Genomic DNA, 21,604 nt, shown 5'->3' with positions numbered 1-21,604 from the left:
TTTCTACAACACAGTCCTGGATAGTAAAATATGGTGTATGTTGTCTTAATTTCTACTGCACAGGGAAGGAGAAATCATCAAGAACATCTTTAACCATCATGTGGAAAATCTTGAAAGTCAATGCTTTGCCCTCAAGGTTAAATTACCATCTTTTATCCACTGCTTAGTCCATTTCATTATCTAATCTAAATTATTTTCTAGTTCTTCTGGTACATCGCTGGGCAGCTGGTGTACTATTTCATGGTTGTAGGAGGCCATGGCTTCTTCATAAAGAATTTGTAAAATTTCACACAATATTGCCCTGTAGTTTCTTTTTTTTAATTAATTTATTTTTAGTTTACAACATTCACTTGCACAAGCTTTTGAGTTTTACATTTTCTCCCCTTCCTTCCTCTCCTCCCCAAAATGGCATGCAGTCTAATATAGACTCTACATATACATTCATATTAAACATATTTTCACATTAGTCATGTGGTAAAGAAGAATATTACCCAATGGAATGAACCATGATGAAGAAAAAACCAAACAAAAAAGAGAGAAAGCAAACAGTATGTTTCAATCTGTATTCAGACTCTCTAATTCCTTCTCTGGATGTGGATAGCATTTTCCATCATGAATCATTTGGATTTGTCTTAGAACCTTGCATTGCTGAGAAGAGCCAAGTCTATGAAAGTTAGTCATTGCTCAATGTGTCTGTAACTGTACAATATTCTCTTGGTTCTGCTCTCCTCACTCAGCATCAGTTCATTTAAGCCTTTCCAGGTTTTTCTGAAGTCTACCTGCTCATCATTTCTTACAGCACAGTAGTATTCCATTACATTCATATACCACAACTTGTCCTGTAGTTTCTTTAAACTGTATCCCCTGTTTTCAAGTCTTGTATAAAATACAGAATTATCTCTTTGAAGCACAAAAACTCTATTATATGAAACCATCATTCAGGGAAGAATCACAGCCATGGTAATCAACAATAACTCTACCTTTCATTTTACTTTCTAGCTCATCAACTATTCTGTCTTCATCTAAAATGGGACATTCATATTCTTCATCAAAGCCATCATTTAACTGTCCTTGTGCTAAATCGCCCACATTAATGTCCTGTTTTTGATTCAAGTTTTTTATCTAGTGTAGTCTTTCCAACCCTTAGTGTTTGTTGGGCAGCCCCATGGTTTTGTGGCACCGGCTCTGCCCAGGTCTCCTGCTCTCTGTGAAGCAGGCACTTTTTCCTACTGTCTCTATGTTTGAGGATTTAGGATTATAATAATAAAAATAGCAAACATTTATATGGTACTTTAATATTTTGCAAAATGTTATGCAAATATTTGATTTGGTCATCACAGCAGCTCTGGGAGGTAGGTGCTAGGAAGGAGGTAGGTAAAATGTTCCCCATTTTACAGATGAAGAAACTGAGGGATGTAGTTAAGGCCTTCTTTTAAGACAAAGCTCAAGTACTATCTTCTGCTTAAAGCCTTTCCTTGTCCCCCCAAATTCAGTGAGGTGGCACACAGATCACAAGGCTTGGAGTCACAAAGACCTGAGTTCAGATGTGAACTCAGGCACTTTTTAGCTGTGCCCAATGACCCTGGGCAAGTCATTTAACCCCTGGGTCGGCTTCAGTTTCCTCATGGGTAAAATGAGGATCATAATAGCACCTACCTCCCAGGGTCGTGAAGATCGTAATATTTGTAAGGAGTTTTGCAAATCTTAAAGCACTGTATAAATGCTATTAAGTGCTAGTGTCCTCCTTCCAAAACTACTGTGTGTTTGACTAATTTGTGCTTGGTGTATATAGTTTCTACATAATTGTCTCCCGCGTTACCTCCTTGTAGGCAGGGATTGTTCCGTTCTTTCTATTCCCAGGACCCAGACCATAGTAGATGGTTCATAAGTACTTGTTGATTGATTGGTTGTAAAAAATCACTGATGTAGTACTAAATGGAAAAAGGGCTGGATTTGGAGTTTGAATCCTGGCTCTGACACTGTGACTGTGAATTTCCTCCTCTGTAAAATGGGAATAATGCTTACTTTTATAGGGTTACAAGGAAGGACTTTGTAAATCTTAAAGTACTATGTACTTAAATAATTTAATATACCATGATTTGTTAGTGTGGGTACTTTCTAGATTGGTATCACAGTTCTGCATCTTGGTAGGTTTTTTAATAGTTTCTGTTGCTGAAAAATTAATCACTGTTGTGACCATCTTCAAACTTAGCTCTTCTGGCTCTTAGACAAGAGATTTAGGGTCTTTCACTAGGTCCGTTCTTGATTCTTTTTCAATTTGGTAAGACCTCATCAGAGGTGGTTTCAGGCAGGTATGACCTTGGAAAATCCAGATCATGTTCCCATCATGTTAAGGAGGAAGAAACCAGGATGCTTGAAATGATCAGAGATGGCTTAGTATAGACAGGAGGACTTGGACTGGGCTTTGAAGAGTGAGAAAGCTTTATGTAATCAGAAGGCAAAGTCAGAGGGTGTTTCAAGGGAGGAACCACATGAACAAAGTGAGGAGAGAAGATGAGGAATTCAAACAGTGTGAATGAAGACCACTGAAGAGACTTGATTGAATAGGATATTAAAGAAAGTCTCAGGGCTAGCTTTTGTGGAAAAAAAAAAAAAAGCTCTTTATGCTGTAGTTGAAGCATCTTTATTTTTAAGGTACGGAGTCAAACAATTCATATCACCTGGTTGGCTCTTGACAAGATTATGGTAGGGAAAGTTTATTTTTGACAATCTCCTCTTTGCTTCTCCCCAGGTACCCAATACCCTTGAAGCCCTTCCCCTCACCTTTGCAGTGTTTCCTAGGTGATGTTCCATAACCATTCCTACCATTCCTCTTTTAAATCTCATTTACCATTTTTACTTGTCATTGGTGACCTGTTCTCATCTGTTGAGGAAAACTGAATGATAGAATCAGGATGTTTGAATCAAAAGGGATTTTTAGAATGTAGAACATATAAAGTGAGAGCTGGAAAAGACTTTAGAAGGTAACGTGATTTAACCAGGCTTGCTCCCTAGTAAGTCCCAGAACTGGTATATAGGAGCCCAAGTTTTCTCTTCCATTTGTTTACTCATTATTTTCAACAACTATTTATTAAGAGCCTACTCTGTGCCCAGTCCTTGTAGACTCTGGAAGAAACCTTTGCTGTCATAAGATGAGGAAACTGAAGGTCCCAGATCTCATAGAGGGTTATTTGCAGTGCTGAGAGTAGATCCCAAGTTTCGATTTCTAGACCAGTAATAACAATAGTTACTGACCTCCTAACTCTAGAACCATGAACTAGCTGTTAGGTCAGAGTTGATATAAAATAAGACTTGGGCCTAATGATCTCTAAGGTCCCTTTTAGCTAATATTCTTTTAAGTTATATTTATTACTGTTACATTGTAAGCTCTAGGACAAGATCTTGTCTTAATTATCTTTTTATCTCCCTCCATCACCTCAGACCAGCTATGTGTAGCTGCTTAACAAATAATTGTTCATTGAATTAGCAAGTGAATGGAAATAGGATGAATGAATGAAAAAGTCAGTGTTGGGGATACTAATGAGATATTCATTCCCTGCTCTCCAGGAGCTCATACTCTAATGAAAGATATGACACATTGGCTGTCTTTTGTGCTTGAAGAGGACCAAAATGACATCACTGTGTTCGGGTCAAGGTGAAGTGTCTGTCATATTGACTGATCAGACCAATATGAGCTCAGAAGGCTTGACCACAGGTCAGGCACAAATAGTGCATTTGAACATTTGGAATAGAGATGGCTCTGGATTTATGCATCTCATGTGTCCTTTGTGCTACTGAGATTCTGCTTTGCTCATATAGATAGTGCCTTCTTTGATGCAGGCATTTCATGCTGAGCAGTCCTGTACCAGCATCTCTTCTTTTGCACAGTCAGTACCAAAGTTCTTTAGAGACACTTTGAAAGTATCCTTATACCTCCTCTTCTCTTGCCTTATGTGAGTTCTTGGTAAAATAGTCTTTTAGGAGACATCCGAAAAAAGGAAAAAGGACCTATTTGTACAAAAATATTTATAGCAGCTCTTTTTGTGGTGGCTAAGAATTGGAAATGAAAGGAATGCCCATCAATCAGGGAAAGGCTAAACAAGCTCTGGTATATTATTATAATGTAATGCTATTGTGCTATAAGAAATGACAGGTAGGGTAATTTCAGAAAAACCTGGAAAGACTTACATGAACTGATGCATAGCAAAGTGAACAGAATCAGGAGAATGTAGTACACAGTAACAGCAACATTGTTTGATGAAGAATTGTGAATGATTGAGCTATTCTCAGCAATACAATGAACCAAGACAATTTCAAAAGATTAATGATGAAACATACCATTTGCCTCCTGAGAAATAACTGATACTGATTGAATATAGACTAAAGCATGCTATTTTTCTTTTTTTTTTTTGAGGGCAATTGGGGTTAAGTGGGTGTTAAGTGTCCGAGGCGGAACCAAACTCAAGTTCTCCTGACTGGGGGGCTGGTGCTTTACTCACTGCGGCACCTAGCTGCCCCTAAAGCATGCTATTTTTCACTTCCAGTTTTTCTTTTATTTGAGTTTTCTTGTACAAAATGACTAATGTGGAAATATTTTACATAATTGTATATATATAACCTATATTTGATTATTTACAGTTTCGGGGAGGGGAGAAGAGAAGGAGGGAGAGAGGGATGGATAGAATTTTAAACTCAAAACTTTAAATAAAAAATTTTTTAAATGGAAATAAATAAATTCAGGAAAAAATAGTCTTTTAGGTAAATGTACTTTTGGCATTTGAACATGGCCAACCCATTGGAAGCTCCACAAAGTTTGCTTCCTGAGGTAATGGCTTTGGGGTACTGGGCTGGCATCCAGATCAGTGGGCTGGGTAAGGGGGGGAAGCTCTCAATCCTAAGGCTTTTGGTCTCAGAGTCCAGAGCTGTTTGGGGTCTTGGGCGGTGGTTGAGTTGGGGAGGATGCTTTGACTTGCTCTGAATGTGCTGACTTCCATCTCTCCCTCAGGGTCCCTACTTCAACTGGGCTGGTTTTTGTCCTCCATAGGTGGCATGTCTGACCCCTTTTTCACAATGTGACAGTTGTGGAGACTGGAAGCTAGACTGTTGGTCTAGGGAGTTGTTTCTGTTCCCAAGGCTTTTGAGTTTAGGGCTCTCGGCTTTTTGTCACCATTCGTTCTGAGGGAAGGTGGGGTGATCAAGGTGGTTGTGGTGTTTGATCTGCTTATGTGAATGGATGACCAGCCTAGACAGCCAAGCAGCTCCATGCATAGAGTGCTGGACTTAGAATGACCAGAGGTCTATTTCTGACTCAGACTCTTGTTAGCTTTCTAGCTGTGTAACCCTGGGCAAGTCACCCAACTTCTCTGTGACTCAGTTTCCTCCACTGTAAAAGAGGATAATAAAGCACTATCTCCCAGAGTTGTTGTGAGTATAAAATGAAGTATTTTTTTTTTAAGGTACAATATCTATTCTTTGTCTACTTTATTTTTTATTTTTTTTAAATTCAATTTTTAATTTATTAATTTGTTTCCTTTTAGTTTACAGGATTCAATCCCACAATTCCTTGAATTTCACATTTTGTCCCCCTCCTTCCCCTCCCCCCCATGGCGTCTTATAATCAAGTATAGGATCTGTAAATACTTTCACATTATACAATGGTCAGGTTATAAGGATGGATTGTACCAGCTGGAATGAAAAATGGTAAAGAGGACATAAAATCAAATAAGAGAACGAAAAAGATCAGGTATTTTGCTTTCACCTGGATATAAATTTAGTTCTTTCTAGTTCTTTCTCTGGATGCACGTTTTTCTCTCCATCATGCGTCTTTTGGGATTGACTTATATCCCTGCATTGTTGAGAAGAGTCCAGTCTATCAAAGTTGGTCATCACACATACGTTGTGTCTGTAATTGTGTACAAATTCCTCCTGGTTCTACTCTTCTCACTCAGCATCAGTTCTTTTAAGCCTCTCCAGGTAAATATGAAGACCGCCTGCTCCCCGTTTCTTATAGCGCAATAATATTCCATAACATGCATATACCACAACTTGTTCAGCCATTCCCCAATTGATGGGTACCCCCTTAATTTCCAATTCTTTGCCACAACAAAAAGAGCTGCTATAAACATTTTTGTACATATGGGTCTTTCTCCCATTTCTATGATCTCTTTGGGATATAACCCTAGGAGTGGTATTGCTGGATCAAAGGGTATGAAAGTATTTATAGCCCTTTGGGCATAGTTCCAGATTGCTTTCCAGAAAGGCTGGATCAGTTCACAACTCCACCAACAATGCATTAGTGTTCCAGTTTGCCCACATCCTCCTGTTTTGTCATCTTAGCCAATCTAACTGGTGAGATGTGGTACCTCAGAGTTGTTTTGATTTGCATTTCTCTAATCGATAGTGAATTAGAGCATTTCTTCATGTGCTTATAGATAGCTTTAATTTCTTTCTCTGAAAACTGCCTGTTCATATCCTTTGACCATTTATCAATTGGGGAATGACTTGTATTCTTATAAATTTGACTCAGTTCTCTGTATATTTTAGAGATGAGTCCTTTGTCAGAGACATAGGTTGTAAAGATTCTTTCCCAATTTCCCACCTCCCTCCTAATCTTGGTTACATTGGCTTTATTTGTACAGAAACTTTTCAATTTCATGTAGTCAAAATTATCCATTTTACATTTTATAATGTTCTCTAATCCCTGTCTCGTCATAAAGTCATTCCCTCTCCACAAGTCTGATAAGTAAACTATTCCTTGTTTTAGCAGACTGCTTACAGTATCAACCTTTATATCTAGATCATGAACCCATTTAGACTTGATTTTGGTATATGGTGTTAGATAATGGTCTATGTCCAGTTTCTGCCATACTATATTCCAGTTTTCCCAGCAGTTTTTGTCAAATAGTGAGTTCTTATCCCAAAAACCAGGGTCTGGGGGTTTATCAAACAATACATTACTGTAGTCGTTGACTTCTGAATCTCTTGTGCCTAATCTATTCCATTGATCCACTCCTCTATTCCTAAGCCAGTACCAAGTAGTTTTGATGACTGCTGCTTTATAGTACAGATTGAAATCTGGTAAAACGAGTCCACCTTCCCTAGCATTTTTTTTTTTTATTAATTCCCTTGATATTCTGGACCGTTTATTCTTCCAGATGAATTTTGTTACTATTTTTTCTAACTCTATAAAGTAGTTTTTTGGTAAATTAATTGGTATGGAACTAAATATATAATTTAATTTAGGTAAAATTGTCATAAAATGAAGTATTTGAAAGACATTGCAAACTTTAAAGCACTATGTAAATGTCAGTTGATGACAATAACTGATGGTTGCTAATTATATGATTTTGGGGAAATCACCTATTTAAGTCTCAGTTTCTAATTCTGTAAAGTGGGGATGCTAATATTGGCGCTTGTTGAAAGCGCTTCATAAACAGTAAAGCTCTTTATTGAGAGTTGTTCTAATTAATGAATGTGCCTGAGAAAACTGCGGGGATGGAACGTGAAGAACAAGGGCCCTATAAATCCGGAGGTAGAGCCGGAAGTTCCCCCAGCCGGACCATTTTGCAGAGGGCTCATTTCCGGCTGCGGGCGCGGGAACCGGAGTTTTTGTCGGTTTGTAGGCCCAAGCTGAGGCGAATCCGACGCGAATCCGAGTCATCCCAGCCGGCACCATGGTGAGGGAGGGCCGGGTAGCCATCTGGGGTGGTCCTGGGAATGGCCCCGAATGGAGGACGCAGCCAGGGCCGACCGCCGATTCGGGGGGTTAAGGGAGGAAGGAGCCAGAGGGCGCGGGAGGCCTAGATTCTGAGGAGGGGGAGGGGAGGGCGCGGGAGACCCGGGTTCTGAGGAAGAGGAGGGGAGGGCGCGGGAGGCAGGGATTCTGAGGGGGGGGGGGGGGGCGGGCGAGGCCGAGATGGCAGGGGGGGGGGGGGGGGAGGGGGAGGGCGGGGGTCGGGGCTTCTGAGAATGGGGAGGAAGGCCAGCGTAGGGCCGGGATTCTGAGGCGGCCGGGGAATGTGGGTCAGGGTTTTGAGTGCCTTTTGTGGTTGGCATTGAGAGCAGAGTGGGGGCAGGGCGAGGATGGGACCTTGGGAAAGAGATGGTGGGGGCACGTTGGACTGTTCAGTCGCGGGGAGTACTGGGAGACCGAGGCCTTGAGGTGAGAAGCCTAGGAACCTGGGGAAAAGTGGAGACGTTTAGGATTCGTGAGGAGGTGGGGGGGAAAGTTGGCAGAGAGGAGGCAGCAGGACAGGGTTGGATTGAGGGGATAGCAGTCTGAGGGGAGAGTGTCTGGAAGGGAACGGGCTGGAAGAGGAATGGGAGCCAAGGGAGTCTGAAGGCTAAGGACAGAATGCACTTTGTAAAAATTAAACCTTTTTTCCCATCTACTCCATCCCCATCGTATTACACGAGAGAAAATTCTTGGCCCCCAGTTTTGCACCTACTGTCCCTTGGCTTCTAGGCCTCACTAACTCAACCCCAAGGATGAATAGTGAGTGAGACCTGATTCAGGACTTGCCCCCAGATCTGACTAAAGCAGGTCTCTTTCCACAACACCACTTGAATCGAGCTTTCCCAGCCTAATGTATATTCTGTTATATCAGTCCAGTTCTCTCATTCATTTAAAATGATATTTATTGAGTGGACACTATCTACCAATTAGTTTGCTGAATGTTATTGTTAATGCATCCCTTAGGTAGCAGGGAGAATGGGTTTTAAGTCAGATGATTGGGTATAAGTCCCAGTTTGATCATCAACTCACTGTGTTACCTTGGACAAGTCTCTTAACCTCTTCAACTGAGCCTCAGTTTCCTTTTCTGTAAAATGGAGGTAAATATCTCTGCACTGTTTATCTTGTTATACCTTTGGGAAGGTCAGATGAGATAACTGGATTATGTATGAAAACTACATAAGCAGTAAGTTCTGTTTTTTTATCTGGAGGGAAGGAGAATGAAGAAATCCAGTGTTAAAAAGCAGAGGTGAAAGAAGACTCTTCCAGGAATCAGAATGTTATCTTGGGGAATCTTAGAGCAAAGAGTGCAAGAACTAGAAAGAATATTAAAGCTAATTTCATATAAACCATTTTACTGAGGAGGAAGCTGAGGTTCAGAGCGGGTAAGTGATTTATCCAAGGTCAAGACTAGAATGTAGGTCTCCTGACTCCAAGCCCTATTCACTTCCCTTTATGCTAGACTTCCCCTGGGAGTGGAACTGAAAGAGAAGTAGAGTTAAGGAAGGATTCAGATTTTAGTGTCTTAGGCCCTTCTTTCTTGCTTCCCACAGACGGTGGGCAAGAGCAGCAAGATGCTGCAGCACATTGACTACAGGATGAGGTGCATCCTGCAGGACGGCCGCATCTTCATCGGCACCTTCAAGGCCTTTGACAAGCACATGAACTTGATCCTGTGTGACTGTGATGAGTTCAGGAAGATCAAGTGAGGAGGGGCCCTGGTGGGAGGAGAACAACCCAGTTCACCCAGCAGAATATTGGGGGGGCGGGACCCAAGTGGCAGGTGATGTAGTTTAGCTGACCCCTGTCTGGCTGTGACCTGGCTGTGCTTCTTGTGTTTGTGTGGTTGTGTCCTTTTTTTGAAGAAAAGCCAGCTGAGATTCCCCTGTGCCCTCTGAATGCTGCCTTCCCCAGGAGTTCAGCTGTGCTTGGAACCCCTTGGCCTGAGAGCTGTGTTTCTGCTTTTCCTTGTTTGCCCCCCTGGGGTAAAGGGCTCTCGTGTTCTCCCCACAGGTTTTTAAGGGGGAGAACTTGCTTTTCTGTCCTCATTGCCTCTCTGTAAGGCTGCAGCCTAAACGGCACCCCCACCCAATACAGCCTGCTCTGAAGCAGCTTTCAGGAGCCCCTGACCCTCTTCAGGGTAAGTGCCTGGCTTCACCACTTGGGTTGGTGTTTGGGGCTAGTGATTTAGAATCAGAGTTGGAAGAGACTTTCTGGATCATTTAGTATAACCCCTTATTTTATAGAAGAGGCAACTAATTCAAAGGTGCTAAGTGACTTGCGCAAAGTCATAGAGTAGTAGCAGAGCAGAAATTCAAACCTCAGTTCTATGACCCCTGCATCCAATGGTTTTCCCATTATACCAGGCTCCCTTCTATGATTTGTCATCTGCAAAAAAAGTAGTGGTGAGAAACAATGGCTAAATGTCACCCCTTGTGTTTTCAAAGTTAACTGTGTTTTTCAGTAAGAATCTTGTGTCTTTAAGCTAGAAGAACCTCAGGATGATCTGGTTTAGGTGCCACCTTCCCTAAGACATCTAAATTATTTCCATTTTACAGGTTAGGCAACCCAGAGAGGATAAATGCCTTGTTAAAATGGTAGCGGTTGGGGTGGGAATGACTAGAACCCAGGTCTCTTGCTTCCAAGAGTAGAGCTCCAATTTTCCTTCCTTCTATCAGCCTATTAATGACCTTTTGTTTCTTTTAGGTCTGTGTTTTTTTGTGTGTGTCTGGCTTGAGTGGAGAGAATCCAGGATGAGGACTTAGGTCCAGAGTGAGTGGGGTACTAAATGCCAGCAGGAGCTTATTGATCTGGCAGCTAATAGGAGTAGACGGCAGTTGTCCTTTGTCCCTCTGAGAGAAATCAAGTACAGGAGGGTAAGGCAAGTTACCCAGATAGATAGGAACATTATAGTGATAGTATCACTTAGATTAGGAGTATAGGAGTGAGCATATTAGCATATGGTCAGCTGCAGGGCTATTCAAGTTGACTAAGGAAGATACTGTCAGTGTTTTGGGAGTTTATGGGACTGTATGAAGGAGGGCACTAGCTGAAGATACAGGTAAAAATAGGAAATAACTTTTATAGGTACTGAATTGATCTCCATATAGACTACGTTCCTAAGAGAAGATCTCTCTAAAAGGAAAAAAAAAATAAAAAAAAAACCCCTAACATTAATTATAGAATATGTTCATGTTTTTTACAAGCAGAGTTTGGAGGAAAGGTGCTTCCTATATTTGGACCAGTATGGCTATTCATCCAGCATGTATTTTTAAAATAGCCACAATATGCATTTTGCTGTTATGGACACTGGGAATAATATGGGGTTACCTTGTTCTCCTTACCATACATGGGATATAGAAATAACTATGGCTTGGGTACACTTGTGCTGGGATAGGGTTGCTATCTACCCAGCCTATATATTACTGTCTTGGCATCATCCTAGAGCACTGTTATATATAACAGATGCTCAGAATATAGTTACTGAATCGTGATCCAGAATCACAGGTCAAATTTCAGTGTTTTTGAAGGGGCAGAGGTAAGAGTCTAAAGCTTAAAAAGCAAAAAAAAGAACTACTAAGTGTAGGACCGCAACTCCTAAAAGCTTTCAACTACTGTACTGTGCTGTACATTCAACCTGCTATAAATGTAAATGCTAATTTCTGAACCCTTTTATTACCAAAAGTTTTCTGCTTTGTCTCTTGGGGATATTTCTGTATAACACATCTCTTAGGTTGTACTGGGAGCTAATGAAGTATTAAAATTCCTGTGAAAGAGGAATTAGGATTAGGCTCACTTCCGTTTAGTCCCAGAGCACAGGTCTAGAAATAAAGTAGAGAGAGGAAGATTTTAATTGTCTAAAGGAAAATTCCCTAACAATTAGAGCTTTCTGAAAGGGTGATTTACTTTCTTGTAGAAGTAGTGAACTCCATGTCATTGGAGGTCTTCAAGTAGAAACTGGATGACCACCACCAAGGTTGTTTTACTTTTGATATTCTGAGAGACAGCCAATCCTGGGACCTGAGAATTGTCCTGGTCCATATCCAAGCAAGAGGGGCTAATTTTCACAGGGTTTAGAGATGGGAGGAACATTAGAAACAATCTAGTCCAACACTTTTATTTTTAGATTAAAGACAGATCCAGAGAAGGGGAGTGACTTGCTCAAATTATAGCTAGTCAGTGGCAGAGCTGGGATTTGAATCTAGGTTTTTTGTCTTCCAAATCTGTTCTTCTGCCTCTTTCTGCTATATCAGTTAAGTGTCTGGGAATGGACTGGATCTTGTTTTAATTCCTGCAAATGACTTTATGTCAGATCTGAAGTTGGGATGAGAAGCTGGGGAGGATGCTGGGAGTGTGTCACAAGGAAATACAATATGGGCAGTGACTTAATAATCCTGTCCATAAAAGTAAGGTCTTTTTTTTTTCTTCTCCCCATCTTCAGGCCGAAGAACTCAAAACAAGCAGAAAGGGAAGAGAAACGAGTTCTGGGCCTTGTGCTGCTACGTGGGGAGAACCTAGTCTCAATGACCGTGGAGGGGCCACCTCCCAAAGATGTAAGGCAGGAATCAGTGTGGTCTTGAGGTGATGGGGAAGCCCCCATCTTGGAGTGAGTACTGAGAGTCAAGTACTCTTTCTGGAATAATAACAGTGCCTCTTTCTGTATCATTTTACAAAGTTAAAAAGGTCTTTTGTCACAACAGCCCAATAAGGTAGGTAGTAAAATCATTATGATCTCTATACATTTATATATATCTGCAACTCAGAGAGATGTGATTATCTAAGGTAGATCTGTACAGCTTGGCAGTAGGTAGGGACCAAAGTTAAAAGAGGCTAAACTTCTTTGGGCCACAGATAGGTTTTTAGCAGCTTACTTTGCAAGTAAAGGTATAATTAGTGATTAAGCTATTTTACAGATAAACCATATTTAAAAGAGGAAATTTCAATTAATATCAATTAGTTATGCTTATTAAGATTTTTCTTTCTTTTTTGGATGGGGGAAGGCAGGGCAATTGGGGTTAAGTGACTTGCCCAGGGTCCCATGGCTGGTAAGTGTTAAATGTCTGAGTCCGGATTTGAACTCAGGGCTCCTGACTTCAGGGCCAGTGCTCTACTCATTGTGCCATCTAGCTGCCCCAAGATTTTTATTTTTCATGAAATTACATTAATGTTAAAAAAAATTACTTTGCTGCACTCACTTCGTCCCTGTTCAGCACCAGTAACGACCGAAAAATAAGCAAAAGATGTAACTTTCCCTCCTCTCAGACTAGAGACAAATTGATGATGGTTGGTTGCCGAGGGTCACGTGACAAACTGGATCTAGTGCACAGTGGCACCTGCCAAATTACACGATGGGCACAGTAGTAACTAGTGGAAGGCAGATGGGGCACAGACAAAGCACTCATTACGTCTTTACTTTCTTTTACATCCTCTACATATTTTTCGAGCTGCCTGAGATCCTTTGGACATAAGCTGGATGTCATATAGGCCTAATCTAAGGTCACATAGTTCATAGCTGGTAAAGTAGAAGAGCCAGGATTTAATTTAATTTAACTTAAGAGTCAGGTCTTTTGGCATCAACTTCCTAGTTCTTTTCACTATACCATACTTTGTTAGACCAGAGCATTTTGTAGTATTGGATTCCTTGCCACAGAACCCTAAAGACAGCCAGTAGACTGGACCGAAAATACATGATAGTGATTACACATTGAGTTTTTAGTCATAAAATCATAAAGATAGAAGGGACCTTAGAGAGCAATCTAGAACAAAAACCTTTCTATGTGTTAGACTAGTTGACCTCTGAGGTTTTTTTTAAACTTTTGAGAGTCATAAGTATAGCATTTAAGAGTTTAAAAAAGCTTTCTTTAACCCTGTGAGATAGATGGTGCACTTTGGGAACTGAGACTTTTAATTGGTTAAGTGATCACATATATGTTCTCAACGTAGAACTAGTCTTGGTGGTTAAAAGTGGTCAGGGTGGTGGTTGCACACGGAGCTTGGTCAGTAGATTTAGATGTCCTGCAGATTTGGAAGTTAATGTTTGCCCTGGTAAAGGTACCTCTCTTTTGTGTCCCTGTGCTGTGGAATTTACTTTTTTTTTTTTTCCTATTTCAGACTGGTATTGCTCGAGTGCCACTTGCTGGAGCTGCAGGAGGTCCTGGGATTGGCAGAGCAGCGGGGAGAGGTGTGCCTGCCGGTGTCCCAATGCCCCAAGCTCCTGCAGGGCTAGCAGGGCCTGTCCGAGGGGTAGGAGGGCCATCTCAACAGGTGAGGAGCTACAGGAACTTGGAATTCTATATGGAAGGAGGGGATAGTTGTAGGAGCAGTGCTAAAAGCAGTCCACTTTATTCATTGTACACTTGCTATATGCCAGGGCACTGGGGATACAAAGGCAAAAATAAGTATCCTTGGCTTAAAGGAGCTTACTCTATTGGGGAAGGGAGGAACAGTATATAAGATTATTTCAGATACATACAATAGATCCAAAGTAATCTTGGGGTGGGCAGCACTGACAGCTATAAGGTGGAAATGAGGATGGAGAGAGTAGCCTCAAAAGCAGGAAATAGTATAGAGGGGGAAGAGCAAGTAGGTCATTTTGACTGAGCTATATATAGCATTTGTGATGGGCAGTAACATACTCATTGTGAAAAGATAGGCTGGAGTCAGAACATGAAGAACTTTAAATGCTATTCCGAGACGTTTACACTTGTATTTTGTCCTAGAGTCAAGAGGAAATGTGCCACTAGAGGTTCTTTAGAAGGGTAGTGGCAGGATCAGCTCTTTACTTGAGGAATATCATTTTAGCAGCTATATGGAGGATGGGTTGGAGAATGGAATGACTAGAGGCTATTTCAGTAGTCAAGGGGAAAGGTGATGGAGGTTTTGAACTAGATTTGGGCACTTTAAGTGGAGAGAAGAGGGTGGATGTGAGAGATGTGAAGGTAGAATTGACAAGACTTGGCAGATAATTTGGATATGGGACTTGAAAATGAATGAAGTAAAAATAACTAGAGTCACAAATTTGAATGACTTTAAGATCTTATCTTTGACAAATATGGAAGTTAGGGGCAAGAGTTTTTTTAGGGGGTGGGGATGAGGTCTTTTTTGGTTATGTTGTATTTTAGATACCTTTGAGAGATTTAGGTGATGTTCTGCAAGTTAGTGGTGTAGGATTGCAGTTCAGGTGAGAAGTGAGGACTGAATATGTAGATTTGTTAGTCATCTGCTTTTAGATAATTGGATCCATGGGAACGGATAAAGTCTGTGAGAGAGTAGAGGATTCATAACGGAGGCCTGGGGATATATAAGCCTCTGGGCATTATATGTTGGGAGCGGTTTAAGAGCTGAGTTAATCAGCCTGTACTAACCCTAAAGTTGCATGTGGCCCCTAAACTTCCTGTGGGGGCTCTTAAAAAACAGATGTGCAGGGGAAAAAATTATCATTGTGAATTGTAATTGTGATTAAAGAGTTTCATCTTGAGCCTCTGAGGTCTTGATAAGAACCTATGAAGAAGTATAAACCTTGGTAGTATAAATTTGGGATGGGTTAAATGTATGCGCTTTGCCTACTTGCTGTAAGCTTTTACTAGGAAGGAGCTAATTGCTGTGCTGTAGCAATTTGTATTTTTTGAAACGAGTAAAAATATGATTTTCAACCTTTTAATCATTTGTGATTTAATATTATGTGTTTTTGAAAGCTCTAAATGAATATGATAGTTTTAAAAATTTGTCACTTTCCTCATAACTTCTAACAGATATTACTAAGTATTTTATATTTATATATATATATATATATTTATAATACTAAGTATTTTTTTCATAAGAACTTCCCTGAACTATTATCCATTTGATTAAGTGATGAAGTGGAGGTGAAGTGATAGCTAGTACATGTTTGAGCTGTCCAAAGGTCCAATTTTTTCCTTGATTCACCCCACAGCTTCTAAATGCAGCCAGAAATAGAGAAAATATTTAAATAATTACATAGTCTGGGAAACTTTCTTTAGCATTTCAAAATGTAAAAAGTGTTTTTCTCATAATTACCCCGTGTGGTAAGGCAGTGCAGGTCTTATTTCCAATCTACAAGTGAGGAAACAGACTCTGAGAGCTGAAGTGATTTACCCAGGGTCATAAAGCTAGAGTGTCAGCTCCAGGATATAAATTCATATATTCTGATTACAAGACTCTTGACAATCAGAGATCTAGCCCTGGATGGGATCTTAAATATTTAGTCCAACACTCTAATTTTACACATAAGGAAACTTGAGGTCTAAAGAGGTCTGAGGTGATTTACCCAAGATCACACTTATATAAGCATCAGAAGAAGTAGGTAGTAGAGCCAAGCCATGAACTCTAGGTCCTGTGACTGAAGTTTGTCTTTCTTTCACTGTCCTATACTTTCCATTATGTCATACCTTCTGCTACAACTCAGTGTTTTTTTTTTTTTTAAGCAATCGGGGTTAAGTAACTTGCTCAAGGTTACACGGCCAGTTATTGCTGGGTGTGGTGCTGAGTATCTGAGCCTGGGATTTGATCTCTAGGTCTTCTCAACACTGGAGCCGGTGCTCTTACTCGCTGTGCTACCTGGCCACCCCAACTCAGTGCTTTTAACTGGGCCATTAGACCTTTGCATTGCCAAGAGCCATGCTCTCAGGAAGTCAGATTATCACTATTCAGTAGGACTTAGTTTTAGTAAAATATCTGTGTTTTGCTCAGTACTCCTGTGTTTTTTGTCTGAATTCCCTAGGAAGAAGCTCATTACCAAGCTATGGTAGCAGTGACTGAATCCCAGACTGTTAAATCTGCAACAAAATGGGTGTATTTGAATTCAGAATTAGAAAATGAATTTAGAAAGGACATTGACACTTTTTCTTCTTGGGATGGTAATAAAGTTGGGGAGAGGAAACCAACCTGGAGAATGGGCAAATTCATTGGGATCTTGATTACATATTCAAATATTTGAGGGTCATCATGTGAAAGAAGGATTTGATTATTGACCTCAGGGTGGAAGGTTGAGGGAGGCAAATTTCGTCTTTGTGTGAAAAAAACTACCATTTATAGCTATCTAAAATGGATTAGACTCTTTCAGGTGGGTATTGGTCTCCCTGATATTGGAGATATTTAAGTGATGATGTATCTATTTGTTGAGGATTGGATCTCCTAAGTCTTTTCTAGCTCTAGGATCCCATGATTTTATACTGACATCCTCTGATGTTCCTTCTCTTTCTAGGTGATGACTCCACAGGGAAGAGGAACTGTTGCTGCTGCAGCTGCCGCCGCCACAGCCAGCATTGCAGGGGCCCCAACACAATATCCTCCAGGTCGAGGGGTACCTCCCCCACCAATGGGCCGAGGAGCACCTCCTCCAGGTAAAGAGCCTCAGGGACCAGTGCTATTTGAAGGGAGAGACCCTCCGCTGGATTAGTGATGAAGTATGACCTTGTCTGAACTTGATGAGGAACTAGGTTCAGTCAGCAGGATTACTCTGAGGTCCAGCTGTGTGTCTTAGTCAAGGCTCATACCTTGAGATACAACTTCAAGGCAGGGGATGAGCTACAAGAAGCCATGGTTCCTGAGTTTAGATCCCAGGGATATGGGGATGGCTGGTTGGAGGAGAGAGTGGTGGTGGACCTTTGAGCTCTTTGTGGCTTTTTTTTCCCCCAAGACAAACACTCAGCTAGTTTACTTTGATTCCTCTGTTGTAGGCATGATGGCTCCCCCACCTGGAATGAGACCTCCCATGGGCCCTCCAATGGGGATGCCCCCTGGTCGAGGAGCACCAATGGGCATGCCTCCTCCTGGCATGAGACCCCCTCCTCCAGGAATGAGAGGTGAGTGCTTTGGAATAGTGATGTTAAGGATATTAAAGTCAGGGTGACTTTAGGGAGAGGTTGGGCTATAGACAATTTCTCAGTGCCCTTCTAATTCTAATATTCAGTGTTCTAAGATACCTATCAGTTCCTGAATTTTTTGTTATGATCATAAGATCATTTTCAGCTCTGAAATTCTGATCTTTAAATTTGTACTGAATCTTTTATCTTTTAAAGCACTTCATCAAGTTATGCTATAGAAGTGGCAGAGAATTAAGAGTAAAAAGGATTTGAATGCTAGATCTTCTATTTACTGCCTCTGTAACCTTGGGCAAGTTTAACCTTGGCTTGCTCTCAGTTTCTTCGTCTGTAAAATGAGGGTGTTGTAGAGATGACCCTTAAGGTTCTTTTTTATTTCTTTATCTATGACCTTTTATGATCCTTAGAATAATCCTTTAAGTGTAAATAGTAGTGTTCCTGTCTTCAAAGGACTCATAGGGGAGAAATGATTTGCCCAAGGAAGTCACTATGAGTTAGAAGGGCCAGGGATACAATTTTATTTTGAAATAAAAATTTTCATCCTACTGTCTTTATTTTCTTTGCCTTATGGATAAAAAAGGCACTGCATCAGTTAACAAAGCTTGGTCCTCTGATGTATTCTTAATCTTTCTAGTGTTAAATGTGATGTGTGTGACCTGTGTGTATTGTGTTGCCACTGCTTTTTACAGCCTGGTATGCTGTTCAAAATGTCCAGACCCTTGTTTTCTGTGCTTAGCAGATGGAAATTTGAATTTCACACACACAAGCAATTTCATGTGCTGTTGAGATGAATGGTGTCAAAAACAAATATAAATGAATCCCTGCTGGCCACATGTTAACTTAGAAAACCACAATTTAGCATTATGTTTTATTGTATTTTTATTTATTTTGTTAAACATTTCCCAGTTACATTTTAATCTGGATGTGGAATAGACTCAGGATCTCACAAAGGCCCATTTCCTGACTATAATCAGAATATTAGAACTAACCTTAGTTTTTTTCTCTTTGAAACTAGGGAATAGGACTTAATGCAATTTGTATTGTCTCTTCTAACAATAACATTTATGCTCTATTGCCGCATAGACCTTGGAGGTCAGCTAGTGTAACACCTTCATTTTATGAATGAGGAACCTAAGCGGGGGGACAGTCAGTGGTGGGGGTGGGAAGGGAATGACTTGCCCAAGATCATACAGTATGATAGTGGCATCACCACTGGAAACTGAGGTCTCTCAAATCATAGTGTAGTGCTCTTTTTACAAAGTTATACTGCCTCTTAGCTATGGGATGGTGATTGTGCCCTCAGCCCCGGGCCAGGATTCAGTGCCTTGTGCACACTAGCCTGTTAGATTTTTGTTTCATCTTTTCTTTCCTTCACAGGTCCTCCACCTCCAGGGATGCGTCCACCAAGACCCTAAGATCCTGTAGGCCTTGCTCAGTTGTTCTTTCCATGTTTGCCACCTGGAAAATTGTAAATAGTTGTCTTACTGCCTTTGAACTTAGTTTATAATAAACTTCAGGAAAAAAATCTTAAGTGTGAAGGTTGGTGTTTTCTGTACCTGATAGAATTGGGGAGGCAGTGCTTAGACCCATTAGGGCCATCAACTTGAGTTTGTTTCTTGGGTGCTTCAAAATAGCTGGCTTCTTAACCTTTTTCTCACCAACTAGACTACCATATGGAAAGCTGGGTTCTCTCTACCTTATTGTAACACAGACATTGACTTAACTCTGAAGCTCTGAGGAAGCAGGAACACCCTTTCATTAAACCATACTTGTTTAAAACAAATGAAGAGTAACCACTGTTCATAACTCTTTATCTAATCCTGTCCAAGCCAAAGACAGATAGACTCAATATGATTGTGGTAAAGGGAATGAGTGAAAACAATTACTCTGTTTAATAACTCATCTGTACAGGGTTCTAAGGGATATAAAACACTTACAACCGACTTGTAAGAGAATTACAATTATCATTTTTATAGATAAGGAAACATTTGATTTTCTGAAGATCACATCACTAAGCATACAAGGAACTCAAACTCAGAATTTAACTACTATACAACTTTTATAACTATTAAAACTATTATTACTACTACAATTATAAGCTTTGCAACTATTAATAAATATACATATTTACTAATATTTAGAGAGGTGCAAAGTGCTATGTGACATCTTAGGGGGAAAGTTCTAACAACTGTTTAGTACTGAGTATGTGTTAAGTATGCAGAGTATGCTTTTTAAAAGTATGCTAGGCTGAGTATACTTTTTTCATTCATTCTTATGAAACTTTTGCCAAACTAATAAAAATACACAGTTTTTGTCCTGCTGTAAATTATTTGTGAATGTTTGGAGTGTCCTCTGGGTCAGTGTAATGGGAATGTAAATTTTTAAGATCTTCCCTGCCCCTAGGCTAAAGTGCAGCCTGAGCCTGGGGTGGGAGGCTTGTTTTTCAGTAGATACTTTTTGATTGGCCAGTGGGTCCAGAAGGTTGTTAAATTCTCTGAGCCAGGAGAAGGCTATGTAAACACAGATTTGAGGCTTTGTTTTGGGGCTCACTTTGAGAAGTGTTCTGTGATTTGATCAGATGAGACTCTGGGAAGCCGTTGTTGAGAGCCCCCCGACTTTGAAAAACCCAGATGTTGATGTGGTATGGATGTAATGGTTGGACGGTTTGGAAATCTGGCTACTTCATCTGTTTCTCTGTCTTGATAATTATGTCTGTATACAGTGAAGTTCGGGGTGCTGACCTTTTTCCCCTGAACTAGGTAAACGATATATGTTTGACTGATTAAAGTAAGCTTGTTAACCCATTTTGAGTTGCTTTCCTTTAACGAAGCAGATCTAAGAACCTGTGTTGGCAGCCACCCTGGGGATGCTTGGGGTGCTTGCTGCTACAGTCAGGTTGAATAATTCTGATTTTTGAGGTAATAAAAACATCTTTACATTTCCTTGCTTTTTCCTTTGAGGGAGGAGATGGAAAGGGAGAAAAAGTAAGGGACTAGAATAGTATAGTATTGTAGCTAGGTGGATTTAGAACTAGAAGTATGGCTGGACCTGGAGGATTTGAAGTCAGCTTGGAAAGAGGTTGCTAGTGGCATGACCTTAAGGCTTGGCTTTGTGCAATTTTCTGAAAAAGATTTTATTGAAGTTACTTGTTTTTTTAAGTCACCATAATTTTCCCTCATATCTTTCCCCTTTCTCCCAGAAAGCTGTCTCATAAATATTTTTTAAAGGCAAAAGGAAAAGGAAAAAAAATCAGCAAACTGATCACAGTATATTGAAAAACTGAAAATATGTGCAATATTCTACATTTGTGAACCTCCTACCTCTGCACAGGGGCTGGATGGGATATCTTATATTTCTTTCCATGCTTGTTCTTTGTAATTTTGCAACATTCGCTTCCTCTTTTTTAATGGTTCTTTTTATTTACATTGTAATTTTGTATATTTTCTTGGCTCTGCTTAACTTTTCATCAGTTGATTTTTTTCATGCTTCTTGGTATTCATGTCTATCATTTCTTATAGCTCAGTAATATCACATTACTCAGTAATATCACATTACATTCACCTATTGAAGTTTGTTTAACCATTCCCCAATCAATGGGGTATCTGCTTTGTTTCCAGTTTTTTAGTATCACAAAAAAGTACTGCTATAAATAGGATTTGAAGCGTCCTTTCATATAGTTGCTGGTTTGTAATTCTTTTGAGAACTATATCTTTTGATCACTTACTATTGGGGAATGGCTGTTGGTCATATATAAGTATATAGACGTGTATATACAAACATACACATAATATAGACAAATATAGATATATAAAGATATATATATATTCTATATTGATCTGCATACAGATTTTCCCATTCAATGCCTTCTTGTCATAGCTCCATTAACTTTGTGTAGAATATTTTCAGTTGCATGTAATTAAAATTATCTTTTGTAATTGTCTCTATCCCTTGTTTGGTTAAGAATATAGTCTACCTATAGCTGTGAGAGGTATGATTTGTTTCTCTTATAATTTTTAAAGAAATTAATCTT

The 21,604-nt window shown here is 40.1% G+C and overlaps 1 protein-coding gene and 1 pseudogene across 1 annotated transcript; one reads left to right on the top strand and one right to left on the bottom strand.

The window, feature by feature from the left end:
* Positions 1–19: 19 nt before the first annotated feature.
* On the bottom strand, positions 20–7,675 carry LOC138141865 (adenylate kinase isoenzyme 6 pseudogene; annotated as a pseudogene).
* SNRPB (small nuclear ribonucleoprotein polypeptides B and B1) lies at positions 7,546–20,378 on the top strand. Its single transcript, XM_069062715.1, has 7 exons — positions 7,546–7,676; positions 9,286–9,437; positions 12,174–12,285; positions 13,844–13,996; positions 16,956–17,094; positions 17,431–17,556; positions 18,952–20,378. The coding sequence occupies exons 1-7, from the start codon at positions 7,674–7,676 to the stop codon at positions 18,987–18,989; spliced, it is 723 nt and encodes a 240-aa protein (XP_068918816.1). The 5' UTR covers positions 7,546–7,673; the 3' UTR covers positions 18,990–20,378.
* The last annotated feature ends 1,226 nt before the right edge of the window (positions 20,379–21,604 follow it).

This window comes from Petaurus breviceps, unplaced genomic scaffold, assembly GCF_028583685.1.
Source record: "Petaurus breviceps papuanus isolate PSGF00001 unplaced genomic scaffold, PetGlider_PUasm1.0 90503, whole genome shotgun sequence".
Taxonomy (NCBI): domain Eukaryota; kingdom Metazoa; phylum Chordata; class Mammalia; order Diprotodontia; family Petauridae; genus Petaurus; species Petaurus breviceps.
Note: the sequence above shows the minus strand (reverse complement) of the source record. Positions and strands in the feature narration are given on the sequence as shown.

Excerpts from the sequence above, each read along its gene's own strand:
- SNRPB (XM_069062715.1), top strand. Across the intron at positions 9,438-12,173 it reads GATGAGTTCAGGAAGATCAA|GCCGAAGAACTCAAAACAAG; the intron begins GTGAGGAGGGGC and ends CCCCATCTTCAG. Across the intron at positions 13,997-16,955 it reads TAGGAGGGCCATCTCAACAG|GTGATGACTCCACAGGGAAG; the intron begins GTGAGGAGCTAC and ends TTCTCTTTCTAG.